At 41.4% G+C, this 16,532-nt stretch overlaps 2 protein-coding genes across 2 annotated transcripts in view; both read left to right on the top strand.

Annotated features, from left to right (window-relative positions):
• The window catches only part of TMEM33 (transmembrane protein 33), a 185,775-nt gene that overhangs the window by 21,163 nt on the left and 148,080 nt on the right, over window positions 1-16,532 (top strand). The window lies entirely within an intron of this gene.
• The window catches only part of LIMCH1 (LIM and calponin homology domains 1), a 181,275-nt gene that overhangs the window by 131,128 nt on the left and 33,615 nt on the right, over window positions 1-16,532 (top strand). Inside the window, exons 12-19 of the mRNA XM_049834791.1 lie at window positions 106-450; window positions 1,163-1,483; window positions 2,055-2,288; window positions 3,280-3,528; window positions 4,421-4,456; window positions 9,179-9,305; window positions 12,152-12,306; window positions 12,519-12,921. Coding sequence (XP_049690748.1) covers window positions 106-450; window positions 1,163-1,483; window positions 2,055-2,288; window positions 3,280-3,528; window positions 4,421-4,456; window positions 9,179-9,305; window positions 12,152-12,306; window positions 12,519-12,921 — 1,870 coding nt within the window. The remainder of the gene's footprint in view (window positions 1-105; window positions 451-1,162; window positions 1,484-2,054; window positions 2,289-3,279; window positions 3,529-4,420; window positions 4,457-9,178; window positions 9,306-12,151; window positions 12,307-12,518; window positions 12,922-16,532) is intronic.

Raw genomic sequence — 16,532 nt, 5'->3', positions numbered from 1 at the left:
CCTTGAATTTTAAAATAAAAGCCCTTCAAAACCTTAGGAGCATTTAACTTGCTTTATTCTGGGGTCTGATGTTGGGGGTATTCTTTTATTCCTCGTTCTGACTAGTGAAGAAGATTTCAAACGTCCCAGTGACACTCTTCCACCAAGAGAAATCACAGTGAAAGCAGCAGCCAGCGATGATTTTGCTGTCCGCAAAGCCAGAGCAAACAAAAAGGCTGGTAGCCCTAAGCAGAAGTTTGTGCATTTTGGGCCAGTAACTGAGATTGATCAACAGAAATGGGACAAGCTCGTTATTGGCAGAGCTTCATCCAAGAGTGGAACAGAAGAGGAAAGCAAGGAAGATGGTGTGGAGAGTCACTCCAGTGTTGAAAGCTCTCCTTCAACCACCGTTGGCAGTCCTGGGTTTGCTAAACACAGCGATGAAGTATCTAAGCCACAGAATGAGTCCAGGTATTTGGTGTGGCTTAGGAAGCACTGCTGAGCTGGCAGTGAGACCTGTTCTTGACAGATGCTGATCTGCATGGGGGGGGCTGCAGCATAGACCTAAGAGCTGTTTGCACGCACGGCCTTTTTCAGAAGTCATCTGACGCCTTCACAGTATCTTAACATGTTTAGGGTTACGCAAAACAACACAGTGCAAAGGTCTTCCGAGAGCTTGCCTCAAAATTTCTGTTGGGCGGTGAAATCACTGGTGTCTCAGAGTCTGAGCTGTCGTTCAAGATTTTTCTGCCTCTTTAATTCCAGCAGCTTCGCTCTGCCTGCTTTCAGCACATTAGGAATTTGTCGTTCAGCTTGCTGGCCTTACTGATGTTCAAAAAATGCTTTCTTCAAACTTAACGGATTTACTTTCTTTTTGAAGATGTAGTGCGGAAGCCAGGGTGTATTGGTGCTCTGTGTTCCTGGCATTTATCTGGAGGAGAATTACAGCTCTGGGAAGTTAACATATTAACAGAGCTTAAATTTCTTTGGCTTTTCTTTAATCGCTTAGTCTGTGGCTGTAGCAAGAAATTTTAATGAATGCATTCAGCAAGCAATTCATTCAGCTAAGTTTGTGTGTTTATAAAGCATTTGCAAACTGAGTTGGAGGACTCCTTTTCTTTACCTTTCATTTGACCTGAGAACATTTTGTCTCTCTCACCCCTCCTCTCAATCTCATCACTAGTGAGGTAGCCAAGTCAGGTACAGATGACTCTTGCAGGAGAATGCCATCACCTGTCCCAGCTTTTGACATCGTCTCTGAGAAACAAACCCCATGCAGTTTGAACGAACAGCAAGAAGGCACCAAGGAAGAATGCGAGGGGCATTTCCCAGACGTTGAGGGAGATGATACAGTTAGAAGGATGGGAACTTTTCAGAGGCGTACCACTAGCCCTGTTCCCATACGTTGTCCTCCCCTCTCAGTAGCTCCTCATCTGCTGCAGCAGCGGCAAGGGGAGGCAGTAGCTCATGAGAAGGATTTGAAGACTCCACGGGAAGCAGAAAGGTCAGAGAACAGAAGCAGATCCCTGTGAGCTTCATGCCTGGTTTGTGTGTGGTGTTAGCTTGGATCAGTCAGCAATATTGTTCCATTCTTCACGCAGCCTTTAAAGATGTGTTTTACTCGTTCATCATGGCATGTGTTCTGTTTTATGAAATTACTTACAAGAATGTATCCTATGAACATAAAACAGTCTGTTTTCATTCATAATATTTAAGTACTTCAGCTGTTAATTGCTGTTCAGCATGAAAACAGTCTTTCATCTTTTGGGGGGATTACTTCTGCAATCCATGGTGCTTTGTCCAGATTTTTGTGCCAGCTTCCAAGTGAATAATTCCTCACGTACATTTTTATGTAATCCCCAACTTCTAATGAATCACCTACATAAGTGTGGCATTCAGCATAGTTTCCTTTTGCTCTCCTCACTCCCTGTGCTGTAGCTAAAGATACCTAGTTGTCCATCACTCTGCAAGTGTGTTTTGAGTAACAGTACCCCACGTTGCCTGAGCAGCCACTCGCCTTTGGGCTGCACAAGTGAGCATTATCATGGAACAGTATTGCTTGTCTCTCTGAGCAGTACTGTCACACGAGAAGAGAGCCAAGAAGAGCTTGAAATCCCTCAGCTGCAGAGCAGTGGAACAGAAAACAAAGTGAAATTTCCAGACCCACAAAGAGATGACATGTTGGCCAGAAGAACTGGAGCTTTTCTGAAACAGCCTGGGCCCAGTGTTAAGCAGTTCCTTCCCATGCCATTTTCAAAGCAGCAGAACAAGCAGGGCACAGCTAGAGAACTTGAGAAGAAAACTCTGAGGTAAGAAAGTTGTGCTTCTCTCTCTCCCTTGTAGCTGGCCCTGTGGGCTGTTTGTCAAGACCTCTTGATCTGGAAGAACTGCTGTTGGCCCAGCAGCTGTTTCTTCCATGCTTGTCCTCATCCTCGATTCTGAGCCGACTCTTCCCCCTCAGAAGGCGGTAATGCGGGGTTTCTGGCCCTTTTGGTAGAACCCTGTAAAAATTCAGAGCAGATGCAAAATTCGAACAGCGTGTGGAAATGGGTATACATAGCAAGATTGCATTATGTTTCCAGAGGTTTTTGGTTAAATATGAGCTAATTATTACAAATGTTCCCAGCTAGAAATATAGGTGCTGGATATGGTAGGTTAGATGCTTGTTTATGGATTAGTTGGTGCCTGTGACTTCTAAACAGGATATCTAGAGATCCCAAGATCACTCCTGATAATATTCAGTGTCTTTCTAAACACTTTTGTTCAGATGGGTGAGGCTATGTGGGGAAGTTGGTGGTTTAAGCCTTTGAACAGTGTTATCGTTGGCTGGTTGAGCCACGTGCAAGCAGGGGTGGAAATGTTCTTATTCATCAACCTCTTCAGCATACACGAGGAGAAGGATGCGCATGTGCTTGTGCATACACAGATGAAAAACTAGTATACAGCTCAGGCAGGAGAAGCAAAACTGTCATCTACCATAGAATTGAACAGTGGCTTGGTGTTGAGAAGACCTTAAGTTGAATAGCTTAGTTAAAATATATACTTGAATACTTTAATCTTTGCTGGGTTCAGGACAGTTTGTGTTTCTGGCTTAGAGGAATGGAAGTACAAACATTTGACTCTCTATGAAAATTATGTTTTGTGTACCTGCCTCACTTAGCTTGTCACCTATCAGCTATTAGGGTTGGGGGGGGAGGGGGGGGGACATAATTTAAAGCAGTTATGCTTTTCATTATGTATATGTGATTTTTTCAAATGTTGGTTAATACATCTCTGCACTGCTGCCTTTGGCTCACTCAGGCCTGAAAAATGTCCACAAGTCTGCATTAATAGCTCTGGAAAACCTGTAATACAGCCACTGCAAGAACAGCAGCAAGGGCAGGAAAAAAGCAACCTCCCTCCCGCAGGACAAGATGAGACTGTTTGTACTGCCCAAGTGGGTGAAGGTAACCTTAATGAAGTCCACCTTGGTCAAACGTCTAAGCTTCAGGAGGCTTCTGAGGAAAACAAAACGGAAACATTGTCATCCAAGGATGAGCATCTGCAAACGTGAGCTCTCTATGGTGTGAATCACACAGCTTGTACGCCCCTGAGTGCACACTTCAGAATTCAGGTTGTGCATTGGCTGGTGTGCTTTCAGTCCAGACTAAAATACTGTATGTTAGTAATACACTTTTTAGAAACAAACAGAATAGTTGTGTAACGCATTTTTCTTTCTAAATACTTGAAATACTGAAATGAAAGCTAACTGAAAGGAAATACTTGATTACAGTATCTATGTTGAATTGCAGAAAAGGTTTATGAATAGCAGAGATTCAGCTGGACTCTGCCTTTTTAGAGATGTGTATCTTGCTTCTCCATGCTTAAAAAATGTTGCAGTGTTCTATGATTTTATGATTCTAAGACTGCCACTTTAGTGAATGACACTGACTTGAGTATTTCCAGCACCTTTATTAGCTACACACACCCACCCCAAAAAACCCAACAACAACAACAAAAAGGAAATCCTGTGGCTCACTTTCTTCTCCCTATATTTGTCTCTTTCATGCTTCAGTAATGGTGATTCTGAGCACTGCTGTGGAATGTTAAGTTTTGTCTCCATTCATCACATGTGTGGCACTTACTGTACATGTTAATATATTGTCTGTTTTCAATAACTATTTTCTACACCCATTTTAGGTATACTTCAGACTTTTATAATGGGGGCATTAGTATGGGGCCAGGGAGGGATGGGTGGTGTTCTTAAGTAGTTTGACCTCCAGATGAGTAGGTAAGTCTTGTTTGCTGAATACATAATCCCTGAACAGTATGATTCTTTTTCGGTCAGCTTTACTAGTATGGGTTGGATGTTCAAGTGTCAATTACCCAAATAGTATGGGTCCAGTTGCAATTACTACTTAATGTATTTATCAACGCTCTAATTTTATATTTGGTCTTGTAGATTCGGCCCCAGAACTGCTGTGTCTGATGACGCAGAGTAAGTTGTCCTGTGTTCACAAGATTCTATTTTAAACAACTTACACTGCATGCTTTCCCGTCTTTCTACTAATTTAAAATGCAGTTGATGCCTCATCGTTATTTTGCAGTGTTCCAGCAAATAAATTTTTCAGAAAAGCACTGAAAAATGGAATGCAATATGGCTTACATTGCAGCTAAAAATAATTTTTATATAAAAGCCCATAAAAACTGAGCATAAGACTAATGTCCAGCTGTTGCTTAAAGTATTGTTTCCTCTTTTTTTTCTTTTCTTTTCTTTTCTTTTCTTTTGTTTTTCTTCTGAATTACCATTGCCTCTAATCAGCTATAGGTAAAGAGGGTTGGGTTGAATCTGGGCTGGGCTGGGTGTTGAGGAAAAAAATGAAGTATGACCTATACAGGAAGAAAAAAAAATCCCAAAGTAAAATAAAATCCATTGTGATCTTCAGAATAATTACCAGGAAAATACATCTTCAGCTGTTCCTTTATTGTCTTTTAAAAACTTTCTCTTGAATATCTTCTAAGTTGTGTTTAATTTAATAATGTACTAAACTTCATTTTTTAAACTCTTCACCTTGATGCTTTACTTTTGACAGAAGACATAGGACTGTGACTTTTATTGCACTCAAACATTTTAATTGTGTGTGTATATGTAAACTGTAGTTCTGAATAGTATGCAGTGTCATTTAGAAAGCTCTATGAAAGTATCAGCTATTCTTGCAAAGTGCAGGCACCCACATAATAATGTCCTTAATATCCTTCTTCTGTTCACAGAAATGCACATGACCTTCTCCGTCTCACAGATTAAATCACAAAATAGAAACAGCATAGAGGGGTTTTTTATAACAAGTATATACAGAGACTCCTATAATTTTTCACCCTTTCTTCTAATGATAAAGGCTAGAATCATGGACTGAATATTCTTTACAAGATCTGTAATACCCTTATGCTGAGCAAAGCCTGTGTCCTCTGACCACAGAGTAAACGTGACTATTTTCAAGCAGTAGAAATCTGTTCAGTCAAACGAAGAGATGAGATAAAGCATAGCAACACAGAAGTGTTATACTTCACAATGGGGACTTGCCTGCCATTTCAGAAAGCCTACCTGATTGATTTTTTCATTTGTTTCCCCACATTTTTGCATGTCTGTATTAAAGGTAAACATAAGAGAAGATACATGGAGGTGCCTTCAAAGAGGCATTGCAATGGGTTTGGTTGTATAAAGTGAGAGTAGCAAAGATGAATGAACCGTATTGTTTACTGCACATTGATTCTGATTTTATTTTAAAAGGCAAAACAATAAATGTTCAAGCCTCGTTGTCATCCTTGCCAGATGTGCCACAGTTTACAGAGCAACTATTTTCCTGAACTGTCTTTTAAAGTTCTTATAAATGTAAGATTGTGTTTTGCCTTCTGAAGACGAAGCACTTATGAAGAATCTAATAAAATATGGCTCTCAAGTAGGAAAAATAAATTGAACTGACATTTAAAATGCTTCCAAAATGTTTGTCAAGTCTCCTTTGAAAACTCTGTATCTTGAATTCAGTCTTAGACTAGGTGCTGTTTATTCCAGCTGCAAAACTAGAAACTCCTTTATTAGATGGACAAAGTTCCTTTCACTGGTGAGGGAACACTAGGTATTGCCATAAGCCCCAGTCTGTCCTAAGGTCCAGAAGAGGCAATACTTAGTGTGTTGCTGCTGGTCAGCCCCATTTCCATCTCCTGAAGAGGTAGGGCTGAATTCTGGTGGTAGCATGACAGTCCAGTGTGAGTTTAGGCTTATGCTTTATACTTTAAGCTTGACAAGCAAATTATAGTGAGCTGAGATTTTTGACTATTTGTTTACTAGAGTGTGATTCTTTAGCCAGCCAGCCTGTTGCTTTTTATGTTTTGTTGGAGTTTTTTAAGTCTTGGTATGCCTGTAAAATGATAATGTGGCTACATAATAAATGCCTTGCATAAGAATTTTTAACACTTCCTCATAAAAAGAAGTTTTTTTTACTGTATTTCTCACTTTTAAATTAAATAGTCTGAACACTCAAGTCCTTTAGGACTTTTTTAATCCAACGCTTGTTCAGCCCTGTTTAAAAAAAAAAAAAAAAAATTAATTGCTGCATGACATCACTGACAAGAACAACTGTAATTTGCAAGAATAAAGTAGCATAACTTAAAAATCACATCATCCCAAAGATCTAGCCCCCCAGCATACAGTGTTGGTCTGCACAGTGGTTTTTCCTCGATCTTTGTTAGAATGGCAGGTCTGGTACACTGGTCAGCAGAAAGGCCTCTTGCTTCCAGGCAGAGTTTGGATACAATCCCCAGAGCTTTGCTAATGGCAGAAAATTCATGAATGCAATACAGTTACGTCTTTTCTGTCTGCTTGCATGCTGTGTGCCTGCTGGCCCAGCACGTGGTTGAAGGAAGAAGTAAATCTATTTCTGTTCATGCAGGTGTTAGTGATGGGCTGGAGCCATTTGTAGTTCATATAAGAAAGAAATAGGACGAAATTATGTGGGACTCATAGTGAAAGTGTCTTTTGGCAGAAGCTCAGAGTTTTGGCCTCTTCGGTTCTTTTCTAAGGATGAACTTGTCAGGCAGAAAAGTCAATGTAGACCTTTCAGTTGGCCTTGTCCCTGTGTTCAGGAAAGTAGGTGGTTCTCCTTAATGGTTACTACGTGTTGGTCAGAGCAGAGCACAGTGCTTTGAGCTGTGACTCCTTCAGATTGCTTTCTTGGAAAGATACATGTGTGCAATAACATGTTGCTGCAGACTTGATGTTTGAACCTACCTGATTGCTTATCCATGGCAATGAATGCCCAGCAGCAGGAGGTGACAACTAGAGTAGAAGGTGCATGTGAGGTTGTAGTGTATAGTTTGATTCCTGGCCTAGGCTGAAACCTTTTCCAGAGTACTTTTTTTATTGCATTGTTAATAGCCGTAAAACCTTTGGGTTTGCTGTGTGTGCGCCCTGAGAGACCTGCGTGAACACAGGGAATAAATACTAGCCTTTCCTTGGGACATCAGGGGACTCTTGGTAGAAAGTATTTTGATTTTCCCATCCCAAATGGCAGAGAGTGAGTACTCGTGCACTCTACTAGAACAAGTTACCACCATTTCAGGTCTTCTGTTTTCTTCTACTGTATGTGAATGAAAAATTCTGACATGAGGGAAGGGTACAAGAAAGGAGCTACACAACCAGCTTGACCCAGTAGGCACAAGGTGGAAAATACTTAATGCTAAAGGCTTTTCTTAGTGTGAGTTTCAAAAGCTCTTAAACTGGAATAAACCGTTTAAGGGTGACTTTATTTACAAGTTAAGCATCTCCCACCCCACCTCACCAGTCCGCAAAATATGACTGATATTGAAATATTCCTTAGTAGGTGGTATGCCTTTAGTTTTAGAAACGACAAAACTTGCCATCTCTTTAGAGTGCTCCAATCCAATCCTAAGCAACGCAACACTTAAACTACCCACAAAGAAACCCAAATTAGTGTACCCCTCAGCACTCACGCTGTTTAAGGGGTGAAGCACGGTAGTATGCTAACCTCACTGTTCATGCTTAAAGACATTAGGATGTGTATTCTGTCCTTCACTTCTGAGTAAATACCTACTAACAAGATGGGATCTGTGCATGTCCTTTTCCATCCACTGTCCAGACCTTTCAGTTTTCCCTTGAGAGTGGTTCATTCCCATCTTTGCTTGCCTGAACACAAATGTTGGCTAAATATATATGTGCACAGCTTTCCGTGTCTATTCACTTTGATTTTTGTGGACACAGTTGCCTACGATTTTATCTTCACTGGGTGCTTCTCCTGCTAGTTGGCTTGTTGGCTCACCTAAAGCTACAGAGGATCATTTGAAGACTGCTGTGAAATCCCTTCATGTGCAACTGCATGGCGCTTTTTTTTTTCTTTTAATGGCACAACTGAGGTCATGTTTGACTAATAATAGGTAGTAGGGGGGGAGTAGTGTGTATGTTATCTTCGTGTGAAGTTCTTTATATAATATGAATGGATGTATAATACCAAACCATGACCTTTTTTTTTCCTTTAACTCTCCAAAGGTCAGGGACAGAAATAGAGTGTGTAGAAAGCAACTCTTTTGTCCTGAACGTCAGCTTTTCCTTGTTAGGTTAGCTGTATTAATAAGTTGGTGCTGATAGCATTGAGTTTCTTCGAGGCAGGGAGGGGAGAGGAGGAAGTACCGTGCTGTTTGCGCTCTGTGTACTTCTCTGGGCAGGCTGTCCCTGGTTTTGTAGCAATAGCATTTAGCCAGCCATGCTGCCCCTAATATACTTCTCAAGCCTCTCTTGTTTTACACTGAAATGGAAACTTCTGTCTGCGGTGTTAATTGGAGGGGTCTTGAAAACTCACTGGGAAACAGATGTTCAGAAAGTAAAATGTTCTGAACTCTGCTCTGAATTGAATTATTTTAATAAGAATTGATGGAGGCGTAATGTTAGTGATGCTTCTTAGTGAGAGGCAAAGTTGTAGTCAGCTAATAAAAACAAGAGAAAGTTGAGGAGTATAATGCCTGAAGTACTGTGTGGAAGCCATAGGGATGCTAACTGGTCCTTCTAGGGGACTGCTGCTTTTGAGAGCTTCGTAACGGTGCAGGTGTCTGATTCTGCTGTAGCACCCTCATGTGGCTTTAGCTCTAACAAGCTGAAGGAATATAAGCCTCTAAATAACGCTGCACTAATTCTTATTTCCCCCTTGTTTAGGAGTATGAGCATGTTTGACATGAGATGTGAAGAAGAAGCTGCGTCTCAGCCTCATAGCAAAGCTCGCCATGAGAAACTGCAGAATGTACACAACCAGCTGAAAGAGGATGAGACCAGATGGCAAGATGTGAGTATGCGACATTGTCTGCAGTGCTGGCCTGGAGGCCAGCTAGCTAGGCAAAAAAGTGCAACCTGCTAAATATACGGTTGTTCTCTAGCACTAAAATAATCAAGAGCTTTTTTCCCCCCCCCCAATGGATTGTTGCTAAAAGCATAGAAGTTCATAATTTGATGTAAATTACAGAATACAAGGTCTTCTGGTGCCTTTGCCTGTGCACCGTGTATTTTGCTTTTAAAAAAATATGTAATTAAACTGTGATCAGGTAAGAATGGAAGCAGAACAGCTTCTAACTACAGATTTTTCTAACTTTTATAATTAGTAAATGCCCAAAGTGACAAAATAAAAGACTAAGCAGGACAGTGAATAAATAGGTTGGACTTGGCTTTAATAAATTTGCATAGATACAGAAAATGCTGATGTTTTCCATCTTGTCCAAGCAAACAAATTACCCTTCAAGTTAGCTATGCCATGCTTGGGTTACAAGTCCTTTCCAAACCCTCTTTCTTCAATGTTTTTTTTTTTTAAGCTGTCCTAATTTGGCATTATCTTCAGCAAATTTATAAGGACAGAAAAGTGTGATCTGCAGGTAAGTTAGTATCAGGAGTTTCAGTATCAATCCTGTTCAGTCCCAAAGACTGATTTTAAATGAGGAACTTGGGGCTTTTTTTCATTTCCTTTTTTTTTTTTTTAATTTAAAAAAAACCCACAGACCTCTTCAAGCAGCTGGAACAGTAATTTCCCATTATAAGGACAGCTACTGTGAAACATCTCAGAGAGGTTTTTGGTAGAAAATTCAAGGAAAAGTCCAAAAAAGAACAGTATATGCAACTAAGAAATAACTTTTTGTAGTAGAACAATGAAGGATTTCAGTTGAGAGGTCTGTATATGCGAGAAGCCATGATTTCCCAGCAGAGATAAGAATGAGTCCAAAGTCATTCAAGAGGTTTGAGAACTCTCTGCTGTTGAATGGAAAATCCTCTGAGCTAAAGTGCATAAGTTTTCCAGGCCCTCAGCACCTTCTACACTGAACTAAAAGTTCTGAAGAGCCACTAAAAATGCCCGTACTGGAATGTTCTTGGCATTCAAAAGGCTTTATGGAGTCGACACTGCATTCATGCTCGGGTATTTTTTAATATGCCCATGCTGTTAATTTGCCAACAATTAACAGTTTCATGGCTTTTTTTTTTCTTATTGTTATTCTAAAGCATCAGAGCTGGAAAAGATAAACATGTCTGGTTTTTAATTACAAAAAGAGGAGGAGGGCATATGTTATGAAATTTGCTAATGAAAAACTAATTTCCAAATAATAGGCAATAGTGGGAGTAGCTGAATAAAGAAATGCTTTGGTACTTCAATGAGAATAATTAGTAACTGAGGAATATGAAAGGCCTATGTTTCAAGAAGGGGATTATAGACTGATATATGTAGGTCATGTGAAGAAATACTTTAATGAGCATTCCCTTGAGTGTAACGTCAATAATTTGTGGTTTTAAGCTAAATTAAAAGTGACAAGGTTTGTTCCTGGTTTTAATAAAATAAGTTATGCTTGTAGTACCTTCTGCTGTTTACCAATAAAAATGCAATTAAAATATTTGGAAAACCATGTAATTAATGAAATAGCCATTGAATTGAGTGTGTGTACAGAATCTCTGTTTTTTATTAAAACCAGAATTTGTTAGAGTGTATAAAATATAATCTGTATACTAATCTTCTGATGTTGTAAAGTTAATGACAAATGTGGCCCTACAGTTTCCTAGGAAGTTTTTTTTTCTTTGCAGAAGTTCTGTAGGCATTATTTTTTACATGTAAAATTTTGTTCCTTTACTAGTTGGCTGCAAAGAAATTTTACGGCTTAGAAATTTCTTTACTGTAATACTTCTACAGTGAAAAAGATCTTGTCTCTGTACCCTCTAGGACTTGTGAATTCATAACCTAAGCAGGATGCAAGACAGGTGCCCATAACAGGTATCTCCTGTGACTCTCTGGTTTAGTGTCAGGCTGGTTTTGCAAGGTAAAGAACCAGCATCAGTGGATCTTCTGGGCAATTTTGGGCAGGCAGATTCCAGAAGGAGTAAGATCATTACTTCAACAAGGACATATCTATGTAGCTGGATATAAACCATAGGCTTTTTGCTCTGTCATGTCTCCACACCAACCAGGTGTGAGCCACTTTAGTCTCTGATCTGAGTTGCTTAGATCTGGGTCCAAAATATTGGAGGGTGCCCATGAGGAAGGATTTAAGTTTGGATGCTGCACTGGATTTTTCTGTCAAAAAAACAAAAGCCTGGATCAACCATGCTTGCATGTTGGCTGATAGCATGGGTAAAATATGGGACTGTCACCTCTCCAAGGCAGACTGTCAGTGCAGCTGCAGTTCATGGTGAAACAACGTCCCTTCCTCCAATGAACTCCTGCCTCCCACACACCTGATTATTAAAATTCTTCACTAAACATAATTTTTCTACTTCATCTTTCTGGGGAATTGGGTTTTGTCCATAATGCTGGCCGTAATGAAAATTAATGCCCTCACTGGTCCTTTTAGGCCAAATTTCCCAGTGTTACTACCTAGCATGCTTCTACAACGCTACAAAGCTAAAAAGAAAATACACCAGTGGAGCTATGAAATCCTTACTGGCTCCTGCTGTTAGGAGAAAAATCAGTCAGGCAACATCTGCATTTTAGGGTGTAATCTCCTTTTTTCTTTAAAATAAACATCACTGCCGGCAGGCAATGGGAGCCTGGTCCACAGCCAGGAACAAGCATTGCAAAGTGGCTGGCTGGATTCATTGGTTTCTGTGGCCAGTTTTTACCTATTTGCAACTGTGCATTCAGGTGCCTTCCTTTTCTCACAGGACCTGGCTCGGTGGAAGAGTCGTCGAAGGAGTGCTTCACAGGATTTAATAAAAAAAGAAGCTGAGAGAAAGAAAATGGAAAGGTTATTGTCTGGAGATGGGACAAATGAGCGCAGAAAAAGCATCAAAACCTACCGAGAAATTGTGGAAGAGAAGTACGTTGTTTTACTGAAGTACAATGGTGTGTCTGAAAATGCTGTGTGCTTCCGAGGTGATAGGTTCCAGAGGTGATAGGTAACTGTGGGCAGCCATGCCTGCAGGCCTGGGATGAGGGAGAAGGAAGGTTGTTGATGGAGCAGAGGAGGTAGGAGTGATTTCCAGCATTAATTTTAATGCGATGGTCTCTCTTGTGTTGTCTCCCTTGCAGAGAGAGAAGAGAGCGGGAGCTTCATGAGGCATACAAGAATGCAAAGTCACAGGAGGAGGCTGAGAGCATCCTCCAGCAGTACATCGAAAGATTCACTATCAGTGAAGCTGTCCTTGAGCGTTTGCAGATGCCAAAAATTCTGGAAAGAAGCCATTCAGTGGATCCAAATTCCCCACTGAAAGACCCAAATCCTTTGAGATATTTAAGGCAACAGTCGCTGCCTGCTCCAAAATTCACTGCCACCATTGAAGCAACCATTGTTCCCACCACTGAACTAGAGCCCAGTGGTTCGACGGGCCGCACATCTCCCAGCAAAAGCGTTGTCTCCAAGGCTGTGCCTATGCTGACACCCAAGCCTTACTCACAACCCAAAAACACACAGGAAGTTTTAAAGAACTTTAAGGTAGGATACGTTGCATTCCCCAAAGTCAAATCAGGAGGCAGAGAGATCCTCGCTAAATCATCCAAACATATAAATGTTTAATGCAATTAAGTAGAAAATGATTGCAGCATTCTGATATTAGAAAACTCAGCTTCATGCTCTGTGCTGCCCAGGCTAGTGGTCTCTTCTTGGTTACCAGCCTTCTTAGAAACTTGACCTGTTCAGACTGGAATATTTGTGCCAGTCATTTTTCATCAGGCTAAATTTGTTTGGGGAAAGACAGGGAAAGGGGGACCTCTAACAAAAAAGCAAGGCGTTTTCTGAGAAAGAGGTTAGGAAAGAGTATGTTGTCATGGTTTTTTGTTTTTAAACAAAAGGGAAGGGGCAGGGAGCGTGGAGGCCCTGACTTTTGGAGCAAGACCTGAACTGGCTTTTGTGTCGGGGTCTGATTTTTGCCATACCCAAACAAGCCTGTCCTGTTCAGCCATATCATGAAAGCCTCTGAAACACTGCAGTGTGCATGTATTCTGTGTGGAGAGTCCCTACTCCTTCAGAGTCAAGAGCCAGCTTGCCCAAAGATACTTTTCAGCAGGGATGAATGGGGAAAGCTGCTTCGCTGGTTTAAAGAGGGGATATAGGCTGTCCGTGCAGGTTTAGGGGAACAGATTGGTACTGGGGCAGCAGCGTAACTGGGGATTGCTGGTGAGAGAGGGGGAGTGACTGCGTTGGGTTGCAAGAGCTGCACAAAGATTATGGGAATAAAACAAGAGAGGTTGGATGAAAGCAGGGCTGCCTGGAATAAGGAGCCAGCTATGAGATTTTTGGGGGAAGGGGCTAGGAGAAGAGACTGAAACTGGGATATAAAACCTGAGGAGTGTATCTTTGGACTGGGTGGGTGTGGAGAACAGGAGTAAGATACTGCAACAATGATGGAGAAAGCAAAGAACTGGGATGTGTTACGGAGAACAGGCCAGAATAAGTCAAGAAGAAATCTGCTTCTCACAGTGCCTGTACCAAAACTGGAGCTTCCTCAAGTCTTACTGTAGCCTTGTTGTAAGCAGTGTGAAGCCTGCTGGCATGGGTGCCCCCAGCCTGTACAGTTTAGGTCCCCTTGTGTCTGCCATTGCTATCTGCTACTTTGCTAGTGGCATGCAGGGGTCCCTGCAGCCCTGCTAATGTCTCAGTAGCATTGCTACCACGTATATGCAGGTTGTTTACTTTCAAAAAGTCAGCTTTGTATAGGTAGTGAAAAAGCATGTTGTGATGTCTGTAATTTCTTGAAGTCTGTCCCAGCTCTTGTGGAAACCCACCCACCATGTTTCCTAGCTGAAATGTGAAACTGGTAATTCCTATTTCTCCTATATCTCAGTTGGTGTTCCCCTAGTGTTTACATTTTAGACATCAGTGAATCATGCATCTTTGGTTTTTTCCTGATCCATGCCACCTTTTTCCTCAGAGGACCAAGATGTATGTGTGTGTCACCTTTACGTTAATGCATATATAGTTCACATGTGCAGGGAAAAACTAACCCATGGATGCTTCTACCCTTCACTAACCACCACTAAAAGTCTGTCTAGATCTTCTTTGCTTGATGTGGAAGAATGTGATTTGTCTCAGTAAGACTCATTCCCTAGCACATAGAGCTGTAGCATTATTTTCCCTTGAAACGCCAGTCTGTCAATGATTCTCGGCTCTGGTGACAATGTGTTGACTTGCTCCAGATCAGAAGGAAAGGAGTATGTTTGTTTAACTCTGCAGCCAGGGCATCTGTCCTGATCATTCAAACATTTGGGTTTTCTCCTTAATATAAATAGAGAAACGTCTTAGTCTAAACAGAGACACTAAAATGGATGGTGCAGCCTGCCAGTGTTTTCCTGGCTTTTTTATTTCTGAGATCTTTCATGACCTTCCCCTGTAGTAGGTAATTCAGCACACAGTCCCAGAAGACTTGGGGCTCAGTATTGGCTCACACTTAGATTTGGAAATAAACCCTAGGGGTGGTACTGTGTTGAGTGGATGATGGCAGTGAGGAAAGGGAGGGAACCTTTTCATTTGAAAAGCAGTCAGAAAGGGTGAAACTGCTCGTGGAGCTGGGCTGTTTCTCCTCCGCCTGGGAGCTGACTGCGCGAGGTGCTAACTGCCTTCACCTCCCTGCATGTCTGTCAAGGCTGAGGATGCCCAGTGCCTCAGAGATGGCCCCTTAGTTAATCACCCTCAGATAGAGAACAGACGTCTGGGTGCATGTATACAAGAAGTCAACAGGAGGAGTTTGTCCTCAGCTTAGCACTGATGGCATATACTAAGTTGGAGTGCTGCTCTTGAGGTATCCAAGCTGTTTACTCAAGAAGTAAAGTACTGAAGATAAGTAAATGGTGAAATAAGGAGCAGGGCAGGGAGGATGAAATTGGAAGAACTTTGTTTTCTTAAACTGTGTTTCAGTTCGGTAAAGCAGTTTTGACACTTGTCGCATCCATTTTCAGTAACGGTGAAGTAAATGAAAAGTTCCCATGGAATGGCTTACCTCTGAGCTTGTTTTTACATGTGTTTTTTGTTTATACAGTACCTGTGGAGAAACCCAAAATACTAATCACCATATATATCCCAGATAGCTTCTCTAAGAAATCACTGATTGATGCCATGATTCCCCCCAAAGCCCAATGATTAGCAGAGAAGAGTCTGTCCGTATTTACTCCCTCACCTTTGCATTGTCTCCTATGGTGACCATTTTGCAAGGAAGGATCTCTGTGCACAAAGTAGCCAAGCCCTTCTTCAAATCTATTTAAAACTCACCCCTGCTGACAAGCCTATAAACATCTGTGTTGTAGCTAGGCAGGAGCAATACGGTGTTACTGATTCCTTGTCCTCTCCTGGTCTCTCTCCAGCTGGGCCCTCTTACAGTGAATGGCCTGTGAGTTCCTTGTAGCAAGACTTTTTTCGTGTATACCATGGCTTCTGCAGACAGCCCTCCAAATTGAAGGAAGTCCTTACATGCCACCTCCATTCAGAACATAATTATGAAGTATTAAAGTACTGAGAAGAAGCTGTATGAGTGCAGAGGAAGAAGCTAAAGCTTATTTTGTATTTTATTCCTTGCTTAAGTGTTCCTCAGTGGGAATATACGCCCACCAAGGAGCTAGCTTGACCCTGAGAACAAAGTAGTTAAACTATTTCTGTGCTCTCTTTTTCATGGAGACTGCATAAAATCATTTTCTGGGAGAGCAGCTATTTATTTTATTGCCTTGTGGAGAAGATGGAATGCCCAGTTTTATTTGTTGGTTCCTTGCTTTCCTGTTATGAACAGTAAAGAAACAAGTGGGTGAACTCTGCTGCTCCTGACCCTTCAAAGTTGACATGTCAGTGCTTCCGAAAGCACAGTCTACTAACGCTGTGGTGAGGTCATCAGGGTACATAGCAGTTCAGTTCATCAGCGTAATTAGTCCTGGAGAACCTGCTTGCCTCTTGCATGAGGCAATGCAAAATCCAGCAGTTTTGGTCTAAATCTAACGTAAATCTTTGTTGTTCTTTTAAAATCCATTGATCTGTGGTGCACACAAAGGGTGTCTGTATGTTACTGGGAAAAAGAAATGTGGGAAACCAGGGAATCCAGAAAAATGATTACCTTCTGCCTGTAT

Source organism: Accipiter gentilis, chromosome 3 (genome assembly GCF_929443795.1).
Source record: "Accipiter gentilis chromosome 3, bAccGen1.1, whole genome shotgun sequence".
NCBI lineage: Eukaryota > Metazoa > Chordata > Aves > Accipitriformes > Accipitridae > Astur > Astur gentilis.
The sequence above is the reverse complement of the archived record's forward strand: the minus strand, read 5'-3'. Positions and strand labels throughout refer to the sequence as shown.